Source organism: Paroedura picta, chromosome 3 (genome assembly GCF_049243985.1).
Source record: "Paroedura picta isolate Pp20150507F chromosome 3, Ppicta_v3.0, whole genome shotgun sequence".
NCBI classification, from domain to species: Eukaryota; Metazoa; Chordata; class Lepidosauria; order Squamata; family Gekkonidae; genus Paroedura; species Paroedura picta.
The window spans coordinates 154195814-154220140 of NC_135371.1; the positions used below are offsets into that span (position 1 = coordinate 154195814).

Below are 24327 nucleotides of genomic sequence, written 5' to 3' on the forward strand. Positions count from 1 at the left end.
ATAGCCATCTGATGGAGAGGCTGATTCTGTGAAGGTTCAAGGGGGTGGCAGGTTACAGTGGATGAGTGATAGGGTTGTGAGTGTCCTGCATAGTGCAGGGGGTTGGACTAGGTGACCCATGAGGTCCCTTCCAATTCTTTGATTCTATGATTCCTCTTCTCTCACTCCAGTTATAGAATCATAGCATTGGAAAGGGCCATACATGCTATCTAGTTCAACACCCTGTTCAATGCAAGATCAGCTCAAAGTATCTGTCCAGCTGCTGCTTAAAGACCGCCAGAGAGGGGAAACTCACCACCTCCTTAGGCTGCCGATTCCATTACTGAACTACTCTGACTGAAATTCCCCCCCCCCCCCAATATCTAGTCAGGACCATTGTACAAGTAATTTATACCCATTACTGCGGGTCCTCTGCTGCCAACAGGAACCACTCTCTGCCAACTTTTCAGATACTTAAAGAGTCATCATGCCCCCTCTCAACTTCCTCTTCTCCAGGCTGAACATTCCTAAGTCCTCCAAACTTTCCTCACAGGGCTTGGTCCCCAGCATCTTCACCTGTGTGTGTCAGCATTATTACTTCACAGTTCTGCCCGACTAGTTCTAAAGTGAACTTTAGTCCATCATGCTTGTCTTCAGTGCTGGATCCCTTAAAAGTCTGTAATAGGATACCTTAGTGTAGCTGAAGTTCCCCTGTGTTGAACAACAACAAACTTAGAATGCAATCCAGAGTTGCAGCCTTCTAAGGTCATTATTTAAGTGGCTTTAAAAGGGTATAGCTCAGCCAGTATTAATGTAGTCTTGTGTAGAAAAGGATGTTTTAGTCCTAGCCCTAAAATATTTCAGGCAATTGCGGGAAGAAGGTTTCTCTGGCAGATAATCTACTGGATAAGTGTTCCTTCCTTCTGGGCTGGCACTAGGATGCACTTGTCTATATTTGGGTTGTTAACATCGCTCTGAAGCTCCTGAGGTCTCAGTTGTATGTATAAGCATACATCTCCAATGCTTGTAGTGGAGAGTAAGAGAAAGGAAGTGGCATAGCTTCATTGCAAGCTAAGCAAGATTCAATTTACCATCTTTAAATATATAACTGTGCTACCAGCTGTTTGCCAACAGGCTTGAATTAGTTATTCAGGCTGTGATATCCAACATTATTACCAAAAATAAAATCACTGCAAAATTTGTCGAAGGCATTAGTGAACATGGGCTAATATTAGGCAAGGAATAAAAAGCTTCCATATCTTCTTGTGCGATCATCCGCACTTTCTCATTCCAAGAAGGATAGTCAACTTGACCTTGCTTCTGTCTTCTAGTTTTGATTGGGCCAGAGCTACCTATGGAGCTGGGAGAGAGAGCTTTCTGGGGCTTCAACTGCGGAGGAAGCTGTTTTTCCAAGTGCCTGCCTCTGCAGTCCCAGTTGTAATGTTACCTAAAATAGACCTGTCTGCTGAATTTCTTATGTGAATTAGTAATTCTGGGAGAATTTGCTTTGCAAGATGGATAACAAATGAGATTCTCTACCTCCATATATATATATATATAGAACAGGAGTATCCTAGTCAGCTATCTGAGGCAGAGGCAGGCTTTGAAATAAAGAATTATTGAAAAAACAAGTCCCTAGCACACATTCACGCTATTTAAACTACACAAGCATACAAGAAGAAAGTAAAGAGTTAGTGCAAAAGAGGATAACATTTGGGGTCAAAATATTTTGATAGCTACTGTCTATGACTAGTCTGATGGTGTCTGCATAGAGATGCAGCAAGACAGGCCAGTCACAAGCTGGTGCATGTTGTAGGTCCAGGAACAAAGAGAAAAAGAATCTATCCAGTGGCTTAAGTCTCTTATATTATTTATTCACTTCGACTCTGCCAGAACGGTCTCTAGATTGTTTTCCGTTTTCAGTCTTTCATCAGTGGCAGTGAGTCCGTCCTTGTTAATGTTTTTAGATAAACGCTTCTGTATCCTGGAGATTCAAGGCTGTGAGCTCTTGATCTCCTTTTTTTTTTTTTTTTCAGGTCCAGGAACAGCACACACTGGCTGGGTCCAGAGCACTGGTTAAACACTCAGAAATGTATTCTGAGTCCAAGATTGGGTGGTCAGTTCCAAAAGCAAACTAATTACCAGTGTGAAAAAAAGAAACAGACTTTGCTAATATCTAGGAAGTAAGAGACAGGGAAACCTTGATTGAGTTATGGAGGAATCTCTGGAGTGACGTAATGGAAAAGGGGATTCTCAGCTGCAATATTTGCATTCTGACCTGAATGGGTGTTTGGGCATGGAAGAGCCAACTTACTAATGGAAATTTGATTACCTACCAGCAATCATAGATGTGGAGAAACAGCTGGAAGGAATGACTTCATTGGAAGGAGACTTCAGATAAACAATACTTCCAGGTGCTGAGGGCTATTAAGAGGATTAGCCAACTGCCAGATGCTGATGAATCCTTGTCTCCATTATTTCAGGGAATGGTTAATGGCCCAGCCCTTCATTAGTGTGATTAATTGCATCATTCTTGTGATAGTCAAGGAATCATCTAGGTTGATCTCTCATTTGGAGCTTGCTTGGCCTATTTCTGATATGTACGAACGTCTGGGCAAGCTGGCCTAGCCACACATACCAGAAATGTTAATAGATGGAGGTGTGCAGGTGCATTCGCCCATGTTCACAGGGAAGGGGACGTGGGGCTCTAACAGCAAGCCTAGATGGAACAGGAACCAGGCTGGTTCTGTCTAGTTTTGGCCGAAGACAATTTTGTTCGCTGGCAGGGGCTCATGAGAATTGTAGTCCATGGACATCTGGAGGGCCGCAGTTTGACTACCCCTGCTCCAGGGGCTGAAGCTGTGAAACCAGCAGAGCCTTGGTTCTGGATGAGAAACCTTTTCTTCATGACCTTCCCTCAGTACCAGGCTCCCCTTCATCCCTGGATAGTTCTTCACCTCTTGAAAATAAGAGGGGTGAGATGACATCCCAGCTGGAGCTGTATCGAAGTGTTTCCCTTTGTCAGTATTTTTTTGAGCTATGTTCCAGGGAACCCTGGGATTTGACAACGCTTGCCAAAAATGTCTTAAGTCAGTAACTGCAGGGGCACTTGAGGTCAGCGTGCCTAATATTACTGATATTCCTAGCAATGTGCTGCTAAGGAAAGTATCATGTGTTGTCGGTTTTGTGTGGGACAATGGAAAAATCTAACATCTAGTGAGTGAACTGACCCTGTGTTCTAATCTACAGCATGCCCTACAAGTCCTCCGTAATGCACAAGAATTTGATACGCTATTTCCTGCAGGTAGAAAGTTCAAATAACCACCTCCTAAACAGATTTCTGCCAGACTTGCAAACCACCATGCAGGTGATTCTGTGGGAGGAATACCGAGACAATGATTTTCTTCACTTGAGTCTCACTTAAATTGCCCTTCTGCTTTCATCTGCAGGATCAGGCATTCTCCCTGAAAACTCTTTATTTTCTTGTTTGTGATATCATAATTGTATCATACCAGGAGCCAGGGGTGACTCCTTTGTGCAGTGAGGAAGGGCAGTAGCTTTAACCTGGTTACAGCTTTATTTCTTTCACAGTTCAGTGTGTTATTTACACCAGTAGCTGGGTCACGGGCTTGGTCTGGACAAAAGGCTTTATATATTGTTTATTTTGAGATTTTTATACCACAACCTCATGAATGGTCACCATGGGGCTTTGGCGTCTAGTGGACACGATGGGCTGGCTTTGGCAAGATGATGGCCAGTGAAATATCCACTATGAACGCAGGCAGGTAGGACAGTGGAAGCCACAGCAACTTTGCATCCCAACCGGCACTGTATCGAGTCCGGGGATGCCTGGCCTGCAGGGCGTGCTCCATGCAGTTGGTCACCTTGCTGAGGTCGGGGTCACAGATGATGTTCATGAGGAAGCTCTGGATCTTGACATCTGGGAGAGGCAGAGGTATAACTGTTAGCTGATTCTTATTCTGTCACCATCACTTTTCATTTTTTGAAAGTAATTTAGAAACCAAGCCAGGACTGCTTTTTATCTTATGCTGGTCTGTGTTGCTTTCATAGCACATCTATGTGTCCCTCTTGTGGAGCTCTCAAAGCACTATGCATCTTGAGGGACTGGGTGATGCTTTTTGGATGGAGCTGTCCTCCTCTTGGTAGGGAAAGTTTGAAAGAGCAGGCCTTTTTTCCAAGTCTGGTACCTCTCGAGACTTGTGCAAAAAATCAAAAAACTTGCAATCATTGGAGGCTTTTGTAAGGTCGTGATGCTCCTGGCTACAAACTGGGAATGGGGAAGATGGGCTGATATGTACCAAATTCTCCCATTCTACACGCACATCGAATAAGGGGAGCCTTGTGTGCCAGCAGAGCACTCCACAAAGAAGAAAAGTTCTACACACCCGCCATTCTAACAGATTAGGACAATGAGCAACCCACACTTCACCCCAAGATGTTGCAGTCAGGGAAGGTATTTAAATCAAATGAATAAAAATAAATAAATAACCCTACATACTATGCAGTTAACAAACTTTTCTTGGATAGTGTGGAGTAATGAGTGGGCAAGAACAACAAAGTGCTGAAAACTGTCAGAATCTGAATTTGCTACACAGCTTAAGGTGAAAGACAAAAAAAATCAGAAAATCAGATTGTCACAGATTATGTGGAAACCTATAATCTGCAACAAACTGATTCTGGAAGAAGTGCAGAGAGCGGGGCTGAGTGATGGGCCTGGCCTGACACCTGCCATCTTCTGGCATGTTCCCTGGGGCAGGACAAACCGACATCATGTCCATAGTCATTACCATTACAGGGGGAGCATCAGTAGATGTGTTTCCACATCCACATGTTATCAGTGGCTGCTGCTATCTTATGCTGGTTTTGTACCTTCTAGTAAGGCACAATCAGTCAGTAACCTTTAATTGGCATAAAACACATTTAGAAAATTGGTACAGCTAATAGCTACATTTTTCCTCTTCTCTGCTGCAGCTGCAGCCGCACTCACAGTTTGGAAAGTAGTCTTCACCGTAGCTCTGCCGTGTCTCAGGGCTTAAGCGGTCCCAGAGCTGCCGCAAGGAGGCCTCGATAGATTCAAGATTAGTCGCTGCCGTCTTGAAGAAGCCTGGCTCCACAATGGAAACCTTTAGCCCAAAATGATACATGCTCCTCCTGCAAGAGAAGTGTCCTATGCTTAACAAACCACAGCGTTTGGAACCAGGTTTCACTCAAAGAGAATAGCATCCTTCATCCTAATTATATTTTAGCAAAATAAACACTTTTCTTGTCCCGTTTTGTTGCACAGAATAAAACGGAAAGATTTGTATCAAGTCACTGGGAGTCCTTGCCATTCAGCATCTTCTGCTGAAATAGAGGGGTGTGCAGAGAATCGCATTTTATCATCACCTTATTTTTATTTTATTTATTTATTTATTTTCAAACTTCAGATAGACAGGGTCACTTCAGAAAGGGTGTGAAACCACTGGCTACTGCGCTTGTTTGCATGCAGCGTATTCCATCATCAAGCAAGAATCTGAAGGTGGCTCAACTGGAACTTTGGTTTTATGCAGAGAGAGTTGTCATCTCCCCCTTGGCCACTGACAAGAGATGGGGCCGAAGAAGACTAGCCAGATTCAGGTTAAGAAACTCCAGGAAATTTGGGGATGGAGCCTGGGGAGGACAGAAACCTCAGTGGGGTGCAATGTCCTAGAGTCCACCCTCCAAAGCTTCCCTTCACTCCTGGGGAACTGATCTCTATAGACCAAGGATGAGATATAATTCCAGGGGGTCTCCAGGTCCCACCTGGAGGCTGGCAACCTTACCCTACACCTGACAGTGTTTTCCTGACAGCTGTAGCGTTCCAGTTTCATTTCCCTGCAACTCTTTTGTTTTTCTTCATTTCCACACCGCCTTGTTAGCAACCCCTTGCTCTCCCAGGGTTTCAACATCTTTCTCTGTTCTTCCTGAAACCTGGGGAAAACAAATTTAAGAAAATGCAGGGGGGGATGTTGAGGAACCAAGACAGCAACGAACTGCTAGTAAAGCTGCGTGGAAATGAGGCTGGGAAGGGGAACAGTAGAATAGGACCGGGGTAGTCAACCTGTGGTCCTCCAGATGTCCATGGATGACAATTCCCATGAGCCCCTGCCAGCAAACGCTGGCAGGGGCTCACGGGAATTGCAGTCCATGGACATCTGGAGCAGGGGTAGTCAACCTGTGGTCCTCCAGATGTCCATGGGCTACAATTCCCATGAGCCCCTGCCAGCGTTTGCTCATGGAAATTGTAGTCCATGGACATCTGGAGGACCACAGGTTGACTACCCCTGATCTGGAGGACCACAGGTTGACTACCCCTGGCACAGGGGACTTAAACTGGAACATGAAGGCCGTCTGGAACATGCCGTCAAGTGTGACTGCAAAGGCCCTATTCAGGTTGTTCTCGGGCAATGCTCTCAGGGTGCAGAGGCAGTGGTGATGAAACCGGCATTTCTTGAAGCAAACCAGAAGGTGATCAATCAGGGTTCCACTATCTCAGCTTTTCTTAACCTGACATTCTTCAGACTTCGAGTAATCCCAGAAGTGGCACAAATTTTAGGGTTGGGTGCTTCAGCATCCGAAGCGGCCATTAGCGCCCAAAGCCCCCAGCGTTGCGGCACATGGGCGGGGGAGGGTAGGTGCGGGTGCCCGTGCCTCCCCTCCTCACCCTGAGCCATGGCCCTGGCTAATTCGGGCGCGAATGGCCACTTTGGACACCAGAGCGCCCAACCCTCGGCACAATCATGGGAAGGATAGCTGTGGACATGCTCACTGGGAGGGCCTCCCCTTCTCACTCCCTCCAGGCCCATCATCCGACGTTCTGGGAGGAGAGGCAGGTCGACATGGCCATATGTGGTCCTATCACACGATAAATGTTTAACACATTTTTAAAATATATAAAAAATTAACTCCCACTGTTTTGGGAAGCCCATCTAGAGCTGTCAAGAAACCCCAGGGTTTCATGAAACCCTGCTTGAGAAAGTCTGTGTTAAGCACATTATTTGCTATTAGGATTCTCACGTGGAAAGTAAGTGGATGTAATCATGACTTGAGCATCTGTTGGCTGGAGCAACCCGCTGATGACTGGAGCAACCCAGTTCCAACTTCCTTAACACTGGTTATGCTACTTTGTACATCTGATTAAAACAGATGTCAACAGTGTACTGGCTAAGAGCAGTGACCTCTACTCTGGAGAGCTGGCTTTGATGGCTCACTCTTCCACTTGCAGCCAACTGGATGACCTTGGACTGGTCACAGTTTTCTCAGGACTGTTCTCACAGAGGGGTTCTCTCAGAGCTCTTTCAGCCCCACCTACCTCACAGGGTGTCTGTTGTGGGGAGAGGAAGGGAAGGCAAACTGCTTTGAGACTCCTTTGGGTAGTGAAAAGTAGGGTATAAAAACCAAGTCTTCTTCAGAGTCTTGTGGGGTGTGGCATTGGCATATTAGGGAGATTATTCAGCTCGAGGTGGTTTAAAGAGCAGGAACACCATCCGGGTGTAATCTGTAATCTGTAATCTTTAATAAAGCGGGTAAGGGGTGCTGGGACTCACCACCTAACCACCAATCAGGTTGGCTGCCCCATTCGTGATTGGCTGTCCGATCAATGAGCAGCCAATCAGGAAGGATGTCCAGGCACTGGTTACATACCCTACCAACTTCTTTCATTTGGAAGAAGTTCCAGCCCGGTTAGCAGGAGCTGGGAGGGTGGGTGGAGGGCCTGAAACTATGGGCCGGAGGGGGGAGGGACCCCCTGCCAGAGCAGGGAGGGAAGCCAAGTGCAGCAGGAGGTTCTTTCTTTTCCTGGAAGAGAGGGGGGTAGGATGAGAGACAGCAGCCTCACAATGAACAAGGAGTGGGAAATAAATCCAAGAGGCAAATCTCTGCTGAGAGAATTGTGGGCTTCTAGAGCGCAGTCACTTTAAAACAGGGAAAAAATAAGTCTTGGGAGGGAAGCCTTGCAACTGGGAACCAGGAAATCTTTGGACTGACGCCCTGGACAATCAGGGAAGGCTCTTTGCAACGTCAGCATTGGAGGCACGGAGCAGGAAGTTAATTCTCAAAAAGCAGAAATTGACACTTATAAAAGGCTGCCATATAAGGATGGAGCAGAGTGGTTCTGTGATTCTATACTGGTGGCTTTAAAAGCCATTTTTTTCAAATATCGCAACTTATATTTGCTCCCAGATATTGCAGCGGAAAGGTGGGGTCACCATGGATCATGCATGTTGCAGGGGGAAAATTTAAGGTGCCCAAAATCAAAATTGAATACAGTACATGAATACATATTCGAGCTGCGAGAGGATAAAATGCCCCGTGCAGACTCGATCCTGCTTTGGCAAGTCTCAGTGATATTACCTGTGCAAAGAACTAGCCTTTTCTCATTAAGAAGGTGAGCAAAGATACTTGTACACCACTCTCCTTGTTGCAGGTGCCATTTAATCTGTTGGAAGTAACTTCAAGAGGAGCTTTGGAGTGAAAAAACAACTGAACGAGGACTTTAAAGAAGAGGAGATGGGAACTGGTATAAAAGAAGGGTATTTTTGCACCAAGAAAATGTGAGATGGCAACAAAGGTGGGAGGAGGGATGGAATGGGTTATAAGGAAGCAGGGTTTGTACAGAAGAGCAGAGGGTTAAGTGTTAGAATGGGAACAAGGACAAGAATGGAAATCAGCAAAGCCCTACCTGGTATCCTACCTGAGGTTGTCGGAGAAGGCCTCAATTGCATATTTGGAAATACAATAGCCTCCGCCATTGGCCGAGAGGCGGCCTAGAACACTGGAAACGTTGACCACGCGGCCACGTGCCTGTTTGAGGAGAGGTAAGAAGGCCAAAGATACTTCAATGACTCCAAAGGTGTTAACAGCCAAGACATTCTGGTAATCTTCGATGTGCATCCATTCCGTGGGTCCCATTGGATTGACCACACCTGCATTGTTCACCAGTCCAAAGAGCCCTGGAAAGAGAGAGGGTGATGTGTCTGGGCCAGAGGGAAGAGAATGGCTCCAGTGGAAACCATCCTGCTTTTCATGTCTGTGTGAATTCCTTCCGTATCCAGGACTGGGACTCCAAGGGACAAGAATGTCATTCTTTTCCTATTCCTTCCCAATCAGTTTCTTTGCATTGATTCCTATGATGCCTCTTTCTGGGACTGAGATAGGCTTGGAGTTTGTTAATGGGCCTGTCGTATTTCACTACCAGCTGAGGCCGGTTCACTACAAGGACAAACAGGACACAGCCCCAGCAATTTGGCCTGCCCCAGCCTAAACAGGGAGATTTGCCTGGCTGCGACCAGGGCCATGGTTCCTCTATATATTTGTGAAACAGCCTGGGGGGTGGAACGTGTCCAGCTGTCCAAGTTGGAATAGGGCCAATCAGGGCAACACTGGCTACATCCTGATTGGCCCTGCCCCTACAGCTAACGCCCTCCCTCCCTGGATGCTAGCCACGTTCTTCTCAGATGCACCAGAGACAGAAAGAGACCAAACACAATCCCTCATTCCCTCCTATTGCTCCTGCTGCGAGGGAGGCAGAGAGGGACACAGAGAGAGCTGCCCTAAGCTGCTGACAGAGACACAGAGAGAGCCGCCCCTGCTGTGAAGGAGGGAAAGAGACACACACAGAGAGCGCTGCCCCAAATTGCACACCAGCCTGCTTCCCTCCTAAGAATGAGTCCTAATTCAGTGGTCCCCAACCTTTTTATCATGGAGACTGGTCAATACTTGACAATTTTACTGAGGCCCGGGGGGGGGGTAGTCTTTTGCTGAGGGATGTCGCCACCGCCTGAGTCCTTGCTCTACTTGTTTTCCCGCCGGCGCACCTGACTTCACATCACCCACTGGGGGGCGCTGCCAGCAGCAGCTGCGCAGTGCCACGCCAAGGGGGAGCCCCAGCCATAGCGGCCGCTGGAGAGCACCAAAGGTGAGCCGGCAGCAGAGTGGTAGGGCAGCCCCCGAGGCAGCAGCCGGGGAGGAGGATAAGGAGAAGCGCAGCCCGGTACCAACTGATCCACGGACTGATACGGTCCCTGGACCAGGGGTTGGGGACCACTGCCCTACTTACCTGCTATGCCTCCTGCTGCGAGAGACAGCGAGAGGGAGAGAGAGAGATCTGTACCTCTCAGTGTCCCCTGAGTCCTCGCACCCATTTCGTTCCTGCTTGCAATGGGCTTTCTTGCTAGTTAGATATATAAGATATATTGTGCCCACTTTCAAGCTCAGCTAGAAACTTGCTTCTTTCTGCAAAATGAAAGTCAAGATTCCAAGGAAACTGAATTCTATGTCTAGGACCACCTTATTTTTTTTCTTGTGCTTCTGTGGAACCCTGACACAGTTGCAGCTTTGCACTCTGCTCAGGGCCAGTTCCAAGTTGGGGGTGGGTGGAGCTAGGTAAATAGTTCCCAGGAGTCCTCTCCTCAGCCCACCCCCAGTCACTCATGCTCTCCTTCCTTCCCACCCCCTGCATGCCTCCCAGCAGGCTGAGGGGCTTTTTGCACGCCTTCAAAATAGCACAATGGTTGCCAATTGAAAACGCTACTGATTTGCTGTTTTGCACAACGTCGTCGACAATCTGCCACACACCTGAAACCAATCTGCAAAAAGCGCTTCCTTGTAGCGCTTTCAGGGAAATCCCCAAAAGTGGATTCACCCTCCGGAAAGCGATACACTCCTGCAACCAATCTGCAACACTAGCAAAAAAGACCTGTGCGTTAACATTGTTGCGGTTTCTACAAAGTCCCTCCTCCTGAGCCTGTCCTCCAAACTTCCGGCGAACTGTTCGCCATTTTTTTTTCTCCGAGCGAGCGGGGATAGCGCACCAGCGAGCCTCTTTCAGTTTAGAGGCTTCCCTGGCTTCAGTCCCTCCCCTTCAGTCACTAAGCACACACATTTTACGCATTCATTCAGCCGAAAATGGGGCCCATGAGAGGGGGGGGAGGGGGGGATTTTTTTTTCCACTCGGAGGCAGTGTGGCAACGATCAAATGACAGCTCAAACAGAGGCTTCCCCGGCTTCAGTCCCTCCCCTTCAGTCACTAAGCACACACATTTTACACATTCATTCAGCCGAAAATCGGGCCCGTGAGAGGGGGGGGAGGGGGGATTTTTTTTTCTCACTCGGAGGCAGCGTGGCAACGATCAAATGACAGCTCAAACAGAGGCTTCCCCGGCTTCAGTCCCTCCCCTTCAGTCACTAAGCACACTTCAGTCACTAAGCACACTACTAAGTAGTCACTTTATTTTTTACACAGTCATTCAGCCGAAAATCGGGCCCGTGAGGGGGGGGGTTCACTCGGAGGCAGCGTGGCAACGATCAAACGACAGCTCAAACACCCCAGGCAGCTGGATGGGTCTCTCCGTTGCAACGAATCTACACAGATTCGTTACAATGGGTGTGTGTGTTTTTTTTTTAAAAAACCTTTCTTAAAGGGAAAGGGGCTGTTTGGGAGCATGCTAACGGCTGCCCATTGGCTGCTTGACGGCCAGGGGCGGGATGAGCTCGGCAATAGCGCTTCCTTTCTAGCGATTTCTGCCGAGACCGGAAGCCTGTGGGAAACGCTACAAAACGCAACTGGATTCCACTACAAAGGCAGGTATGCATAACGACGAATTCCACTATTTTAAATGGCGATTTTTCATTCAGTGACCAATTTGCTACAAAGATCCCGGTGCGTAAAGCCCCTGAGTGTCCCTCCATTGTCTGCTCTCATTCCCCATGCTCACAGCTGCCTGTAGACCTTTCCCCAGTGGCACCTAGCTGTGCCTCCAGCAGGGAGCATGAGTAGTAGAGTGCCAACAGGAAAATTTGCAAGGGGCCACAGCCCTGCCAGAAACCCTGGGCCTTGGCAGCTGCTCCACCTCAGAGTATGCTGGTGCTGACCCCGCCCCAGCCGATGTTTCCTTCCTGAGGCTTACCTTTTCCACCCACTTCCGTCCGCACCCAGTCCACCGCTTTGCGGATGCTCTCGGAGCTGGTGACATCAAGCAGCGTGGAGCGAAGCTTTGGTGACGTGGCCCGCTGCAGGCTGTCTGCTCCCTTGAGGGTCAGGCAGCCTGCCAGGACGCGAAAACCCTTCTTGTCAAGGCTCTTGGCCAGCAAGTTCCCAAAGCCGCTGTCACAGCCTGTGATGAAAACATACTTATCCTCGAAGGAGCTCAACATCTGCCGGTCGCGGAAGAACCAAACTGCAGCCCAAAGGAAACTCACAAGCAGCACATAGAGCCACATAGCCGAGAATGTAGCCAAAGGCCTGGAGGGATAAGCGAAAACAGCTGAAAATGAAGGCTTACAGCACATAAACATACCTATATAAAGGGAATTACCTTGTTTGAGGGCTGTGGCATGCCTTGTGGCATGGGAGGCATTCATTTACTAGGGGCAAAGCCCGTTGTATCCAAGAATACAATGGGCACTAGAGCTTGGCAGTGGGAAGAGGAAGGGGAGGAGTTGTCCAGTCTGTAAGGGCATGGGGTTGAATGTGTGTGTTGTGTGGGAGGTTGTGGTGGCGTGGTGGCAAATGAGGACAAGGGTGTGGAGATATGGGTGTCAAGAACCTGTGGTGTGGAATGTTCCATGGAGTGTGGGAGAGGACTGACCTTTGGGAATTTTGGCACAGTGGTTGCAGATGAGCTTTCCAGAGCCATGTCCTCAGACATGTGAAGGGAAAATCAGACTGGAGACTCTTCTTAGGGGAAGATTACATGGCAACCAATTCCCCCCAGGTCTGCGTCATTTCCCTTCTTGTGTGAATTAGGCTACAGACACTGAAATGCCCCTCTGCCCTAATACACATTGGGTAGTTACAGTACACAGGTGTCCACCCTGTTCCTTCTTTTCCATTTTTTCACTGTTGATAAAATGTTATGTGCCTACATGCTTCTTTCATGGTTGCTCCTTAGAAGAAGAACGGATTTTTGTACCCTATTGCTTACTACCCAAAGGAGTCTCAAAGCGGTTTAGAAACATCTTTTCCATTCGTCTCCCCACAATAGTCAACCTGTGAGGTATGTGGGGCTGTGAGAGGTCTGAGAGAACTGGGAATGGGCTGCAGTGACCCAAGCCTAAGGTGTCTCAAAGCATTTTCCAATCGTCTTCCCTTTCTCTCCCCATTGCGGACTCCCCATGAGGGAGGTGGGGTAGAGAGCCTCACATGGAAGCTGGCAACCCTAAGAGGAAGACTCTCTGTGCACAGCAGTTTTGACCTTAGTAAGGTTTTTTATACTGGTTCTTTATTTGCCAGGCCAAGGTTGGAAAAAGTCAAATTAGTTCCCATGTGTCTCCAGCCATTTACTTGTTCACTATTTACAGTTTCAGGCTGTAAATATTTATTTAGATCTTCTTGCACTTTCCAGACTCACAGGACTGATGCTGGTCTGCCTGTTTGCGCACCAGAATAGAAACAGTTGCTGGTAAGGGCTGGCCAGAGCCCATAGCTCAGGAGGGATACACCTGCACCACTCCCTACCAACTGCAGGCAAAAATGGCTGAAGGCTGGACCCTGAGGCATTGTATGATTTTGAAGTCCCACCTCCAAATCTCCAGGAATATCACCTCCTGGAGAGCTCCTGGAATTACAGCTCACCTGCAGAGTATAAAGATCAGCTCCTCAGGCAGAAAGGTCTACTTTGGACAGGGTAGTGGTAGAGAAGAAACATTTAAGGCCTCCCACACCGGTTGTTCTTGAATTGAAAGACTTGAGGCCTACTGCACAGGGTTGTTGTGCAGGTGAAACAGGAGACAAAAGAACCAGTTTCATCTGCAGAATAACGCTGTTCAGTAGGCCTCAAATCTGCAGAGAGTTGCAAAGAAGAAAGACACATGGCTTGGCTGTGTCTAACCCCCCCGGCAGAGAAGTATTTTAAGTGAGAAGGGGCTTTTCTGAGGCCTCCCTGTCAGCCAACTGTTTGGCAGAAGGGGAAAGTTCCCCCCCCCCACCTAAAAGGAAGGCCCTCAAGCTCCCCTGCATTGCTCTTGGAAATATCTCCCTCCCCTCAGTTAGGGCCTGTCAGAGGCTCCTTCGCAGCAGGCCTGAAGGGAGGGGGAGGGACGGAGCGCATTCACCAGCCTCCAGCCAGCTCTGTCAGGGTTCTGAGGCAAAGTTATAGTTGGACATGACAGTTAGGACAGCCTTGGGGCAAAAAGGGTTGGCGCAACCTCTGTTCTCATCCCCCTTGGCAGCCCTACTGTCCTCCTCTCCATGCAGTGGTCAGGGGCAGACTGGCAGTGATGTCTCCAGATTGCCCCTGGCTGGGCTGACTGGATGGAATTTTGGTCTGTCCTGGTGAGGGGCCAAGGGGCCAATTGTTGCTCCCCGATCCCTGACTGAGCCCACCCCAACACCCTTACTGTTTTACTGAGAGTGACAGATTAAGCAGCACTGCTTGAGTCTCTGATGGTTCCCCATTTGGATCTCACTCTACCAAATGCAAGTGACATTAGCTATGTACAAAACTAAGCATGCAAGATTTCCACCCAAGATTTCCCATAAAGCCTTCACACATCCATGTGCGTTCAAAAAATTTGCACTCCCTGGAATGTATCCCTTAACTGGGCCTTGTATCCAGAATCAACTTTTAAAAACATATTTATTTAAGCATGCAGGGCATCCTATCTCTAGTCTCCTCAGCTAACCGTTATGAATGTTGTCAGTGTTTAAATACGCAAAGGGGTAAAGCACCGGATGCTGAAAGAATAAATAATTTTGTTGGGGATTGAAACAACTTTGCAGAGAGAGAGAGAGAGAGAGAGAGGGAAGAGAGTCCGAGCCGTCTAATTGACTAATTGTTCAAGAACAGTTCTGTAACCCGCCGCAAAACGGTTCACTGATAGAGGCTGGTAACAAATCCAATTTATTATTTATATAACAACAACAACAACAAACAAATTTAGAGTCCAGTGGCACCTTTAAGACCAACAAAGTTTTATTCAAGGTATGAGCCTTTGTGTGTACACACACTTCTTTAGATACAATGCCAGCTACAATGCACACAAAAGCTCATACCCTCCCTGAATGAAACTTTGTTGGTTTTAAAAGTACTACAGGAGTCAAAATTTGTTCTGCTGCTTCAGACCATCTCGGTTACCTGCTTGACTCATTGTTCTTCATCCGACATCAGGCAGGGAGGAAGTGAGGACAAAGGAGCTGAAAAGTCTTTTCCAACTGGGCCAATAAGAACACGGGAAGAGATTATTCGAAAATACTGGGAAGCTCCTGGTCTAAACATACTAACTACACTCCTCCTTGTATGCCCCTTCTAGGATATTCTTCATATATGCTGCTGAATCATATATGCTGCTGAACCAGTTTGGTGTAGTGGTTAGGCGTGTGGACTTCTAATCTGGCATGCTGGGTTCGATTCTGCGCTCCCCCACATGCAGCCAGCTGGGTGACCTTGGGCTCGCCACGGTGCTGATAAAACTGTTCTGACAGAGCAGGAATATCAGGGCTCTCTCAGCCTCACCCACCTCACAGGGTGTCTGTTGTGGGGAGAGGAAAGGGAAGGCAACTGTAAGCCGCTTTGAGCCTCCTTTGGGTAGGGAAACGCGGCATATAAGAACCAACTCTTCTTCCTCTTCTTCATGCACATTGCAGATCTTGTGTATTCTAACAGTGAAGATGCAAGACTGTGAAAACACCCAGAGCAATTCTGCAAGTGAAACAGTTCCCTGACGGTGGCACCTTACTCTCTGAACGCACATTTTCACAAGTTTATTAGGGAGCTCTTAAGTGAAGAGCAACTGAAGGCTGTGAGGAAGCTGTAGAGCAGGGGTAGTCAAACTGCGGCCCTCCAGATGTCCATGGACTACAATTCCCAGAAGCCCCTGCCAGCATTTGCTGGCAGGGGCTTCTGGGAATTGTAGTCCATGGACATCTGGAGGGCCGCAGTTTGACTACCCCTGCTTTAGAGTGCTAATGCAGCTCTGAGCCCTGGGAAAATGTTGCTCAGCTTCCTCTCACATGACAGACCCTTGGTCCCTGTTACCGAGACAGACATGGGTAGTTATAAGAGGATTATCCCCTGCTCCAGACTCCCAGGACAATGTGGGGGCAGGGAAGGTTTTCACAACCTTTGTCACTTGTCCGATCCAAAGCAGGCACAAGACCTGGGTGCCTTGAATTATGTAAAGTCCAACTCCACGTTTTCTTTCAGCAAACAGAGAGCCAGGAGGCTTTTGTGAACTTAGGCTGATTGCGAGTGGGTGGGCAGGAAGGGATATGCCAGGGTTTGTCTCTTGTGACCCTTCCTTGTATGCCCATGCTGATCACCACTGTGGGATGGTAGGTGAATTTCCTCCAGGCCAGGCTGGTTTCTGGAGATTTTTGGTGGAGGAATCACTTGGGCATGAAATTGGGGTCACTTTGGGTGGGCAGGTAGTTGTGAGTTCTTGTATTGTGCAGGGGGTTGGACTAGATGACCCTGGAGGTCTCTTCCAACTCTATGATTCGAGGAAATAATTAACATGCACTTTTATCTAATTCCTTCCAAGTAGACCAAATGGGAGGCAGAAGCTCTGGCTGGTTTCTGGTTACCCTGGAATTGGTAAGGGTGTGTGTGAAAGGCTTCTCAGACCTCTGGGATTAAAACAAAACACAAAACGTTCATTTGTTGATGCACTTAAATAGGTATGAAAATCCACCCGTGCACTTCAGTGCATAATCATAACTGATGCTTAAGACAGACAGGGAGTAACCTTACATGGGGCTTGATAAAATACTGGGATGAGAAGCATGGTGCACCACAATTATACCAGGCCTTCCTGCCACCCAGAATATTTTCACCACTCTTTCTTGGCTGCTCTTGTAAAGCCAGATAGCAGTTAAATTGGGGAAATGGTGGTGGTGGACTTTTGAAATAGTGCTGCCAGCTCCAGGTTTGAAAAATGGCTGTAGGTTTTGGAAGTGAAGATTGAGGAGGGCAGGATTTGGAGAGAGGAGAGACCAGTGGGTGTAATGCCATAGAGCAGAGATTCCCAGCCAGGGTTTAGGGGAAGCTCCCAGGGGTTACATGGCCTTTCCCATAAGTTCTGATAGATGCTGACATCACTAGACTTCTCTAGAGCAGTGGTCCCCAACCCCCGGTCCGGGGACCGGGACCGGTCCGTAGATCAGTCGGTACCGGTCCGCGGGTCCTCCTCATCCTCCCCGGCTACTGCCTCGGGAGCTGCCATGCCACTCTGCTGCCGGCTCACCTTTGGTGCTCTCTCCAGCGGCCGCCATAGCTGGGGCTCCCCCTCGGCGTGGCACTGCATGGCATTGTGCAGCTGCTGCTGCCAGTGCCCCCCAGCGGGCAGCGGGAAGTCAGGGGTGCCGGCAGGAAAGCAAGCGGAGCAGGGGCTCAGGCAGTGGTGACATCCCTCGGCAAAAGACTACCCTACCCCCCGGGCTTCTGTAAAATTGTCAAGTGTTGACCAGTACCCAGTGATAAAAAGGTTGGGGACTTCTGCTCTAGAGACCACTTCTCCTGTTGCTCTACAGGCCTAGGCAGATTCTGCACTAACTTTGCTTTTGTCTGTTGTGGATCTTGCTGAATTCAGGTCCATTTGAACTTGGGTCTTCCTGTATCCCCCCCCCCCCCAACTGTAACAGAACGTGTTCTGCACTTGATTAGAGAAGCTCAAAACCAGAGTGGGTGCCAATTGCAACAGGGGGAGTGGGGAGGGGGATAGGGTTGAGACAACAGAGGAGGGGGAAATAACAAGAGGCAAATATCTGCTGAGAGAAGTTAGGGCTTCTGGAGCGCAGTCACTTTAAGGGAAGCCTTCCAACCGGAAACCAGGAAGTCTTTGAACTGACGCCCTAGCCAATCAGGGAAGGCTGCTTTGCGTAAGGCACAGAGCAGTGAGTGAATTCAAAACGTGAAAATCTGCACATTTACTTATGGCGGTTTTTGAAATAGCGAGGCTTATATCCATTCCAGGATATCACAGGGAAAAGGTAGGGTCACCAAGAATTAATCATGCATGTTGCAGAGGGAAAATTTAAAGTGCCCAAAATCATAATGGAAATCAAATTCCTTGTAGACTGCAGGGATTTAGTCAATCTGGTAGTGGGTATAAAGCCCCGTGCAGACTACCCTCTAGTCTCTTTCTTCACAATGGAAACGGTAAATGATCAATTGATTGATTGGCTGGCTCCCGCATCTTACTTCCGCACCCACAGTATGTCACCACTTCCAGGGTTCCTTGAAGCCCGAAAAATATTTCAGGGCTTCCTCCATGGTCAAAGGGTTGAAAGATGCTGCCGTAGAGTCCACCTTCCAAAGGGCTCATTTTCTCCAGGGGAACCAATCTCTGGAGGTTGGGGGGACCCTATTTTAAAGGGCCAAAAGGGGTGATGGGGTGAGATGGTGAAAGGCCTGCCATTTTGACAGCTACCCTGGATCACTGGGTCAAGGAAGTATTTTTTTTAAATCTGGAGATGCTCAGAGAGTTACCAGCTAGCCTAGTGAAAAATATCTTGTCCCTTTCATATGTGGAATGGCAAGCTGAAGCTCTTCAGAGCAGGGCGATAAATAATATCACCATCATCATGAAGCTGCTATTAAAGGGACAGGACAGGTGTTTTGCTCCAGGCCAACAGCAACCCTATGCATGATTCATGCTCCGAGTGAACATTCATATTGAATTCAGGCATTGTTTTTTTCTATTCCTTATATGGAAGTGACTTAGTTATTTATTTTTAAATCTATACCCCGCCTCTCAAGACAGTGTTACCTCGAGGCTGCTTAATAAATAACCATAAAATCCCATTAAAACCACAATAACATTAATCACAGCATCCTACAATTCTAAGATGGCAGTAAAAACAGGAATCTCCCCAACCCAACTCTGCTGAACCCAAGCTAAGACCAAATTCCTGATCTTAATGGTAACTCTGGGACACTCAAAAAGCCCCCCCCCCAATCAAAACTCCAGTCAACCTGGATGAGTGACTCGAGGGTGGTGGCTTAAAAAAAGATCCCATGCTTTGCATGTAGAAGGGCCAGGCTGACTCTCAGATGCCAGGTAGAAGCATAGAATCATAGAGTTGGAAGGGACCTCCAGGGTCATCCAGTCCAACACCCTGCAGAATGCAGGAAATTCACAACTACCTGCCCACTCACAGTGACCCTAATTCCATGCCAAGATGATGCCCCCCCAAAAAACCAGAATCCCTTTCTCTTCTAAGGTAGCGGTCCCCAACCTTTCTCAGGTCAGGGACCGCCTCCGGAGTGAGGGAAGAGCCGACGGCCCGGGTGCTGCGAAAACGCGGACGTGCAATTGCCGTGCATGCGTGTTTTTGCCACCAGGTGGTGCTAATGCACATGTGCGGCAACTGCGCGTGCGCGTTTTCGCCACTAGGGGGCTCTAATGCGCACGCGCAGCAACAGCGCGCATGCGCGTTTGCGTCACCACCATGCCGGTGGCAGGGGCTCATGGGAATTGTAGTCCATGGACATCTGGAGGCCGCAGTTTGACTACCCCTGGTCTAGGGATAGAAAGAGAGCAAGGTCACCCCACTGCCCCTCCGTGTCCCCTTTACCTGCTCACAAGCTGTGGGTGTGGATCAGCTCAGCCAGAAGCTAGCAGCAGAAGGGCTCCTCTGCCCTGTTTGGTTGCATAGAACAGACAAAAGTTCTTAGTGGAAGTCCAGGATGGCAACATGCCAGATCCCTCCCTCCCCACCCATTTCCTTGGTGAAGGATGCCTAGGGGCAGATATAGCTCCAGTATTAACTCTTAGTGTAGCTTCAAGGAAAACAGGCTAGTCCAGCTGAACCCTATTCCAGATCAATATTGACAGAGTTCTGCTAGGTAGGGAATTGGACAAAATATTGGACCCAAAGCTGCATGGAATAAATGGATCTGTAGAGATAGGAGAAAAAAAAAAGGCAGATTCTCCCAGACAGTGCCTCACAAACCCTACAAAGATAGCTGGCTAATTTTAGGTGAAACAACCGCAAAGAAAATCAGCTGCTTTCAAGAGCTAGTCAAGGATTTGGGGATTTCAGTCCCAGGAGGGGAAAGAGGCCTTCAAAGAACAGAACACAACTTTGTTAATTGAGCAACCGGGTTCAAGATTCAGAACAGGAAGTATGAATTATCCTGTGGTAATTTCACTAAGCAATTGAGGGAAAGTGGAATTGAATTTCATGTCCCCTTTATGTAAAGCAGATTCCATCATGCCTCACATGTAAATATACCAGATAGGAAGAATGCCCTGGGGTTGAAGGAAAATCTTTAATTATTATTTTTGAAGACTTGGGGGCTTCCTCCTTCAAGATCAAGGCAGTGAATATGTGGATTCCTCATGCTGCTGCTGAACTTTACAAAACAAACAATTGTACTCACAGTTTCCAAAAAGACAGCTGGTGGAACTTTAAGGTCGACGGAACCAAAGTCTGCTGTGCCCCCCAGAAACCCCTCCCCATGAACCCAGAATTAACCAACCTATGGGGCCATAGTTAAAAGGTTAACATTGCCATAATTGGAATTATTTGGAAATGTTATCGAAACCACTGTTACTATTGTGTTTATTTAACGTTATTGAATTATACTGTACCTATCCCTACGTTATACATAAACTGCCCTGAACCAGAGGGAGGGCGGTAGAGAAATAGATGCTTTCTAATTATGGTGTTGGAGATGAATGCTGCGAATACCATGGACAGCCGAAGTTACCAACAAGATAGTTTTAGAGAGGAGCAAACCAGCCATGTCATTAGAAGGCAAGATATTACGGCTAAAGCTCACTTACTTTGGACGCATCATGCAATCAAACTTGCTAGAAAAATCATTAATGCTAGGCATGGTCAGCGGCAAAAGGAAACATCAAATAAAAAATAACCATAAAGACCAGCTGGAGAACCAAATTAAAAACTTGGAATCTATTAAGTCCTTATATCAAAACTGTTCGCTTTAATAGTATTCCACATCTTGATATCACTGGTCAAAACAGCAATACCCATGTGTGTATACTACCAAACCATTTGGCAGTATACTCACCCATTATTTTTTTGGTCTTTGTGGTTTATTATGATTTGCAGCTGTGGAGGTGCAGGAAGAAGAGGGGGCAAAGGGAGGAGTTATCCTGTGCTCCTCTCCTGAATAATTCACAGTGTCCAGTTTCTTTTCAGGATTCTCACAGGATGAAGACAAACCTTGCCCACACATGGTCAGATTCACACATCAAATAGGTTTACGAAGCACAATAGAACTTTTTTTTTCTGGTAATAAATGTTAAAAATAAATAATCAAAGCAAGTGCAAACCAACATTACCTTACACCTGATGGTTCTTAAGGCACCAACCGAAAGCTACAAGGTGGTCAGCTTCAGGTAGCAGTGGAGAAGATGGTTTAGGTTGAGCCTTCTCAGGGATGGCAAGGAGGCAGCAGACTCCCACAGGCTGGCCTTGCTGCTTTCAAGGACATTGAAAGGTATGGGTGGGGGGAGCTGATGGGGAGGCCAGTAGCCCTGAGAGTCTCCCCACCCTAAAGTGCTCAGCTTTTGTTGGCAGACAGCCGAGGTGTAAAGGAAAATGTTTCTGCTGCTTTCAGTGAACACAGCCAAAGGTCACTTGCTGCATTAGGCTCCACCCCCTACCAACATAAGCCAGTATCTAGCCACAAACAGCAGTAGCTTAAGAAACTTTTGCAATCCTAGCTAGGTTGAATGCACTACCTTCCATTTAGATTGCCCATTCAGATTGCTTGATACTGGTTCTGAGACACATGAAAATACACTCAGGCTGAGAAAGGGCTTCAATAAGGATGGCGCTTTGAAGAATAAATGTTTTCATTGGGGGTCTCCAAGAAATGTATTTGGGTGCATCTTATTAGAGTGGGAGTCTCTCCATTCCTGTTGTAGACCACCTTATAGTCCCATGTGGGTAAATTTAAATATTGGACCACTGAAGAAGACCCCAAGAGAGGTCGAAACATGTCCTTCTGCTTTCTTGTGATTTATCCCTGTGTCAGAATGCTTTGGATTTGTGCAATAGAGCTTGATATATGTCAGTGTTCTCCTACAGTGAGGCGAAGTCATCCAGAGTGGTTAGGTCACTCCTCTGCTTGCCTAGGTAGGGCAACTGAATGCAAAATTCTTGCAGCCACTTAGCTGGTGACCAGAGCCTGACCTGCCAGTTGTAAATTGCCCTACTGCCTACGTAGGAGATCCCGAGCTCTGCTCCTGATCAACAGAATCCATTGGATTTACAAAATAAAACAGCTGTGAAAAGAGGGTTTTTTCTGCTACAAGCAACTTCCTTGCAACTGCAATTCTGAGAAAACTGCTAGAGATTTTTCTCCATGGCTCCCACTTACCTGCAGGCGGCTGGAGCCAGGACCGACCACGCAGCAGGAGAAAAACAGCGGGAAGGGTCAGAGGCGGCTGCCCAAGACTCTGAGGAGCGGCCCAGAGCTCTGGGCCCCCAATCCTCCAGCGGACCCGCGTTGGGGCATGGCTGGCAGTGGCAGATTCCCCACCCCCGGCAGGATGGAAGGCTGGAGAACAGAACAAAATTGCCCTCATGAAGGAGAAAGGTCCAACTGTGCCAAAAAGCAGTGGCTCCTGCAAAGCCACCCCACAATGAAGCAGGAGTAAGACTTCAGCCACGGCTTTAAGCGCTCCGGAGCTCGGGAACGCATGCTGCCCAGGGGTGCACTAAGCAGCCACAGGATTACTCAGCCAAGAAGCCACCTGAGAAACGCCACTGGAAGCACACAAGCCCTTCAGGTGAGCTAAATGCGCTGGAGCTGCGGTCAGGGACTGGCTCCCTGTACCTCTAGTCTTGAGGGCAACAGGGGCATCCCAGAATTCCGGGAACAAGTCCCCAATACATGGCAACAGTCTCCGTGCCTGGGGAATCCTGTGCTTTCAAAATGGGACCACCCATGTGATCCCCAAACATGGTGGCTTCTTCCCCCTACTTGCACAATTCTGGCTCTGAGCTCAGTGCCAACGAGGGGGGGGGGGCTGAGCTCTACTCTCCCCCAAGGTCTGCCATGGGACCTTCCTCTCAAGGGGGGGAGGCAGGTGCACAAGTCCTCTGGCCACTGTAAAAAAAACAAACAAACAATGGGACAAGGAACAATTGTTCCTGGCCTTCCTTGAATGGAGAAAGTTTGGCCCAGGAGAGCTAGGGAGTCAGCCGGGGGCACTCATGGGGCGAGTTCCCATCCATTCCGCATGCCTCTTAGGGGCCACAAGGAACAGGGATTAATAGATTCAGAATGCTGTGCCACTGATTTTTCTGAGTAGGAGAACACCTGCCTCATACAAATTTAGGGGGGGCCTAGCCAAACCTACACAGGTGCGCATGGGTCAGCCCTCCCTGGCACATACGCAGAACATGCTCCCCCAGAACATGCTCACCCATGTTCTGCTGGTACCCTATCTGAGGTTCTTTCAGAAAAGAAAGAAGGGGAGCTCTCAGGAGATAAGTCCATTGATACCCCAGACACATCCACCAGGCTCTTCCAGGCAGAAGACCTGCAACACCTTCTGCCAAAGGTCATTTCTACCCTGAAGTATGGGATGGAGGTCCAAGAAAAACCTTCAGCTAATCTAGATACCAGGGATTTCATGTGGCCTGTTCCTGCCCACGCAGTCCATCCATTCCAAGTTAGCTCTGACGATATCCCAATATCCGATTGGCCTATTCCAGGCATGGGGGACTCTGGCTTCCATTGTCAGGAGACAGAGGAGGCGATGGAGGATCTAAAGGGTCCCCTTGTTGATGCTCTGGCGATCACCCTCCATTCAGGAGCCTTACTAAAGATGGAGTCAGCCCTCTGAAGGATGCAATAGACAAGAAAAATGAGTACACTCTTAAGAAGAACTATGAGGCTCCTTCCATGGCGATCAGAACTTCTGCAGCCCTCTCCAACTTCACTCTGGCCATTGTCATCTGGACCAACAGCATGATGAAGCCTCCGAATTTTCACCAATACAGAGGCAAAAGAGTCCCTCCTGGAGATCAAAAGGGTGGCGGAGTTTGCCGTGGATGAGTCCCAGGACTCTTTACACTTCTGTGCAAGGGCACAAGCAGCCAAAGTTACCATTCGTGGCAACATTTGGCTCAAACATTGGAAGATTGGTCACATCTCAAAGACCATGCTGTCTACTTCCAAGCTTTTTTGGCGGACTCCTCTTTTGTGAATCAAACTTGGACGGGGTCCTTGCAGAGATGAAAGAAAAGAAGAAGGCCATGTCTGCCACATCCAGCTCCAGCAGAGACAGGAATAACAGAAGCAGCAGTCCTTCCAGCAGGGCTAGAGACTCAAGGGACTTCAGAAGTTTCCGCTCTGCAAAATACGGGCTCAAGTTTGTACAGCAGCA

The 24327-nt window shown here is 48.1% G+C and overlaps 1 protein-coding gene across 2 annotated transcripts; it reads right to left on the reverse strand.

Moving 5' to 3' along the window:
• Positions 1-3538: 3538 nt before the first annotated feature.
• On the reverse strand, positions 3539-21696 carry RDH5 (retinol dehydrogenase 5). 2 transcript variants are annotated; one of them, XM_077328763.1, is made up of 6 exons: positions 21268-21696; positions 19532-19596; positions 11925-12259; positions 8711-8969; positions 4988-5151; positions 3539-3919 (listed from the first exon to the last, which is right to left on the reverse strand). In XM_077328763.1, exons 3-6 carry the CDS (start codon positions 12235-12237, stop codon positions 3696-3698), a joined length of 960 nt encoding a protein of 319 aa, XP_077184878.1. In that variant the 5' UTR covers positions 12238-12259; positions 19532-19596; positions 21268-21696; the 3' UTR covers positions 3539-3695. The 2 variants fall into 2 exon arrangements, with proteins under 2 accessions (XP_077184878.1, XP_077184877.1); XM_077328762.1 differs by lacking the exon at positions 19532-19596 and having other exon boundaries at positions 3541-3919; positions 21268-21572.
• Positions 21697-24327: the final 2631 nt, after the last annotated feature.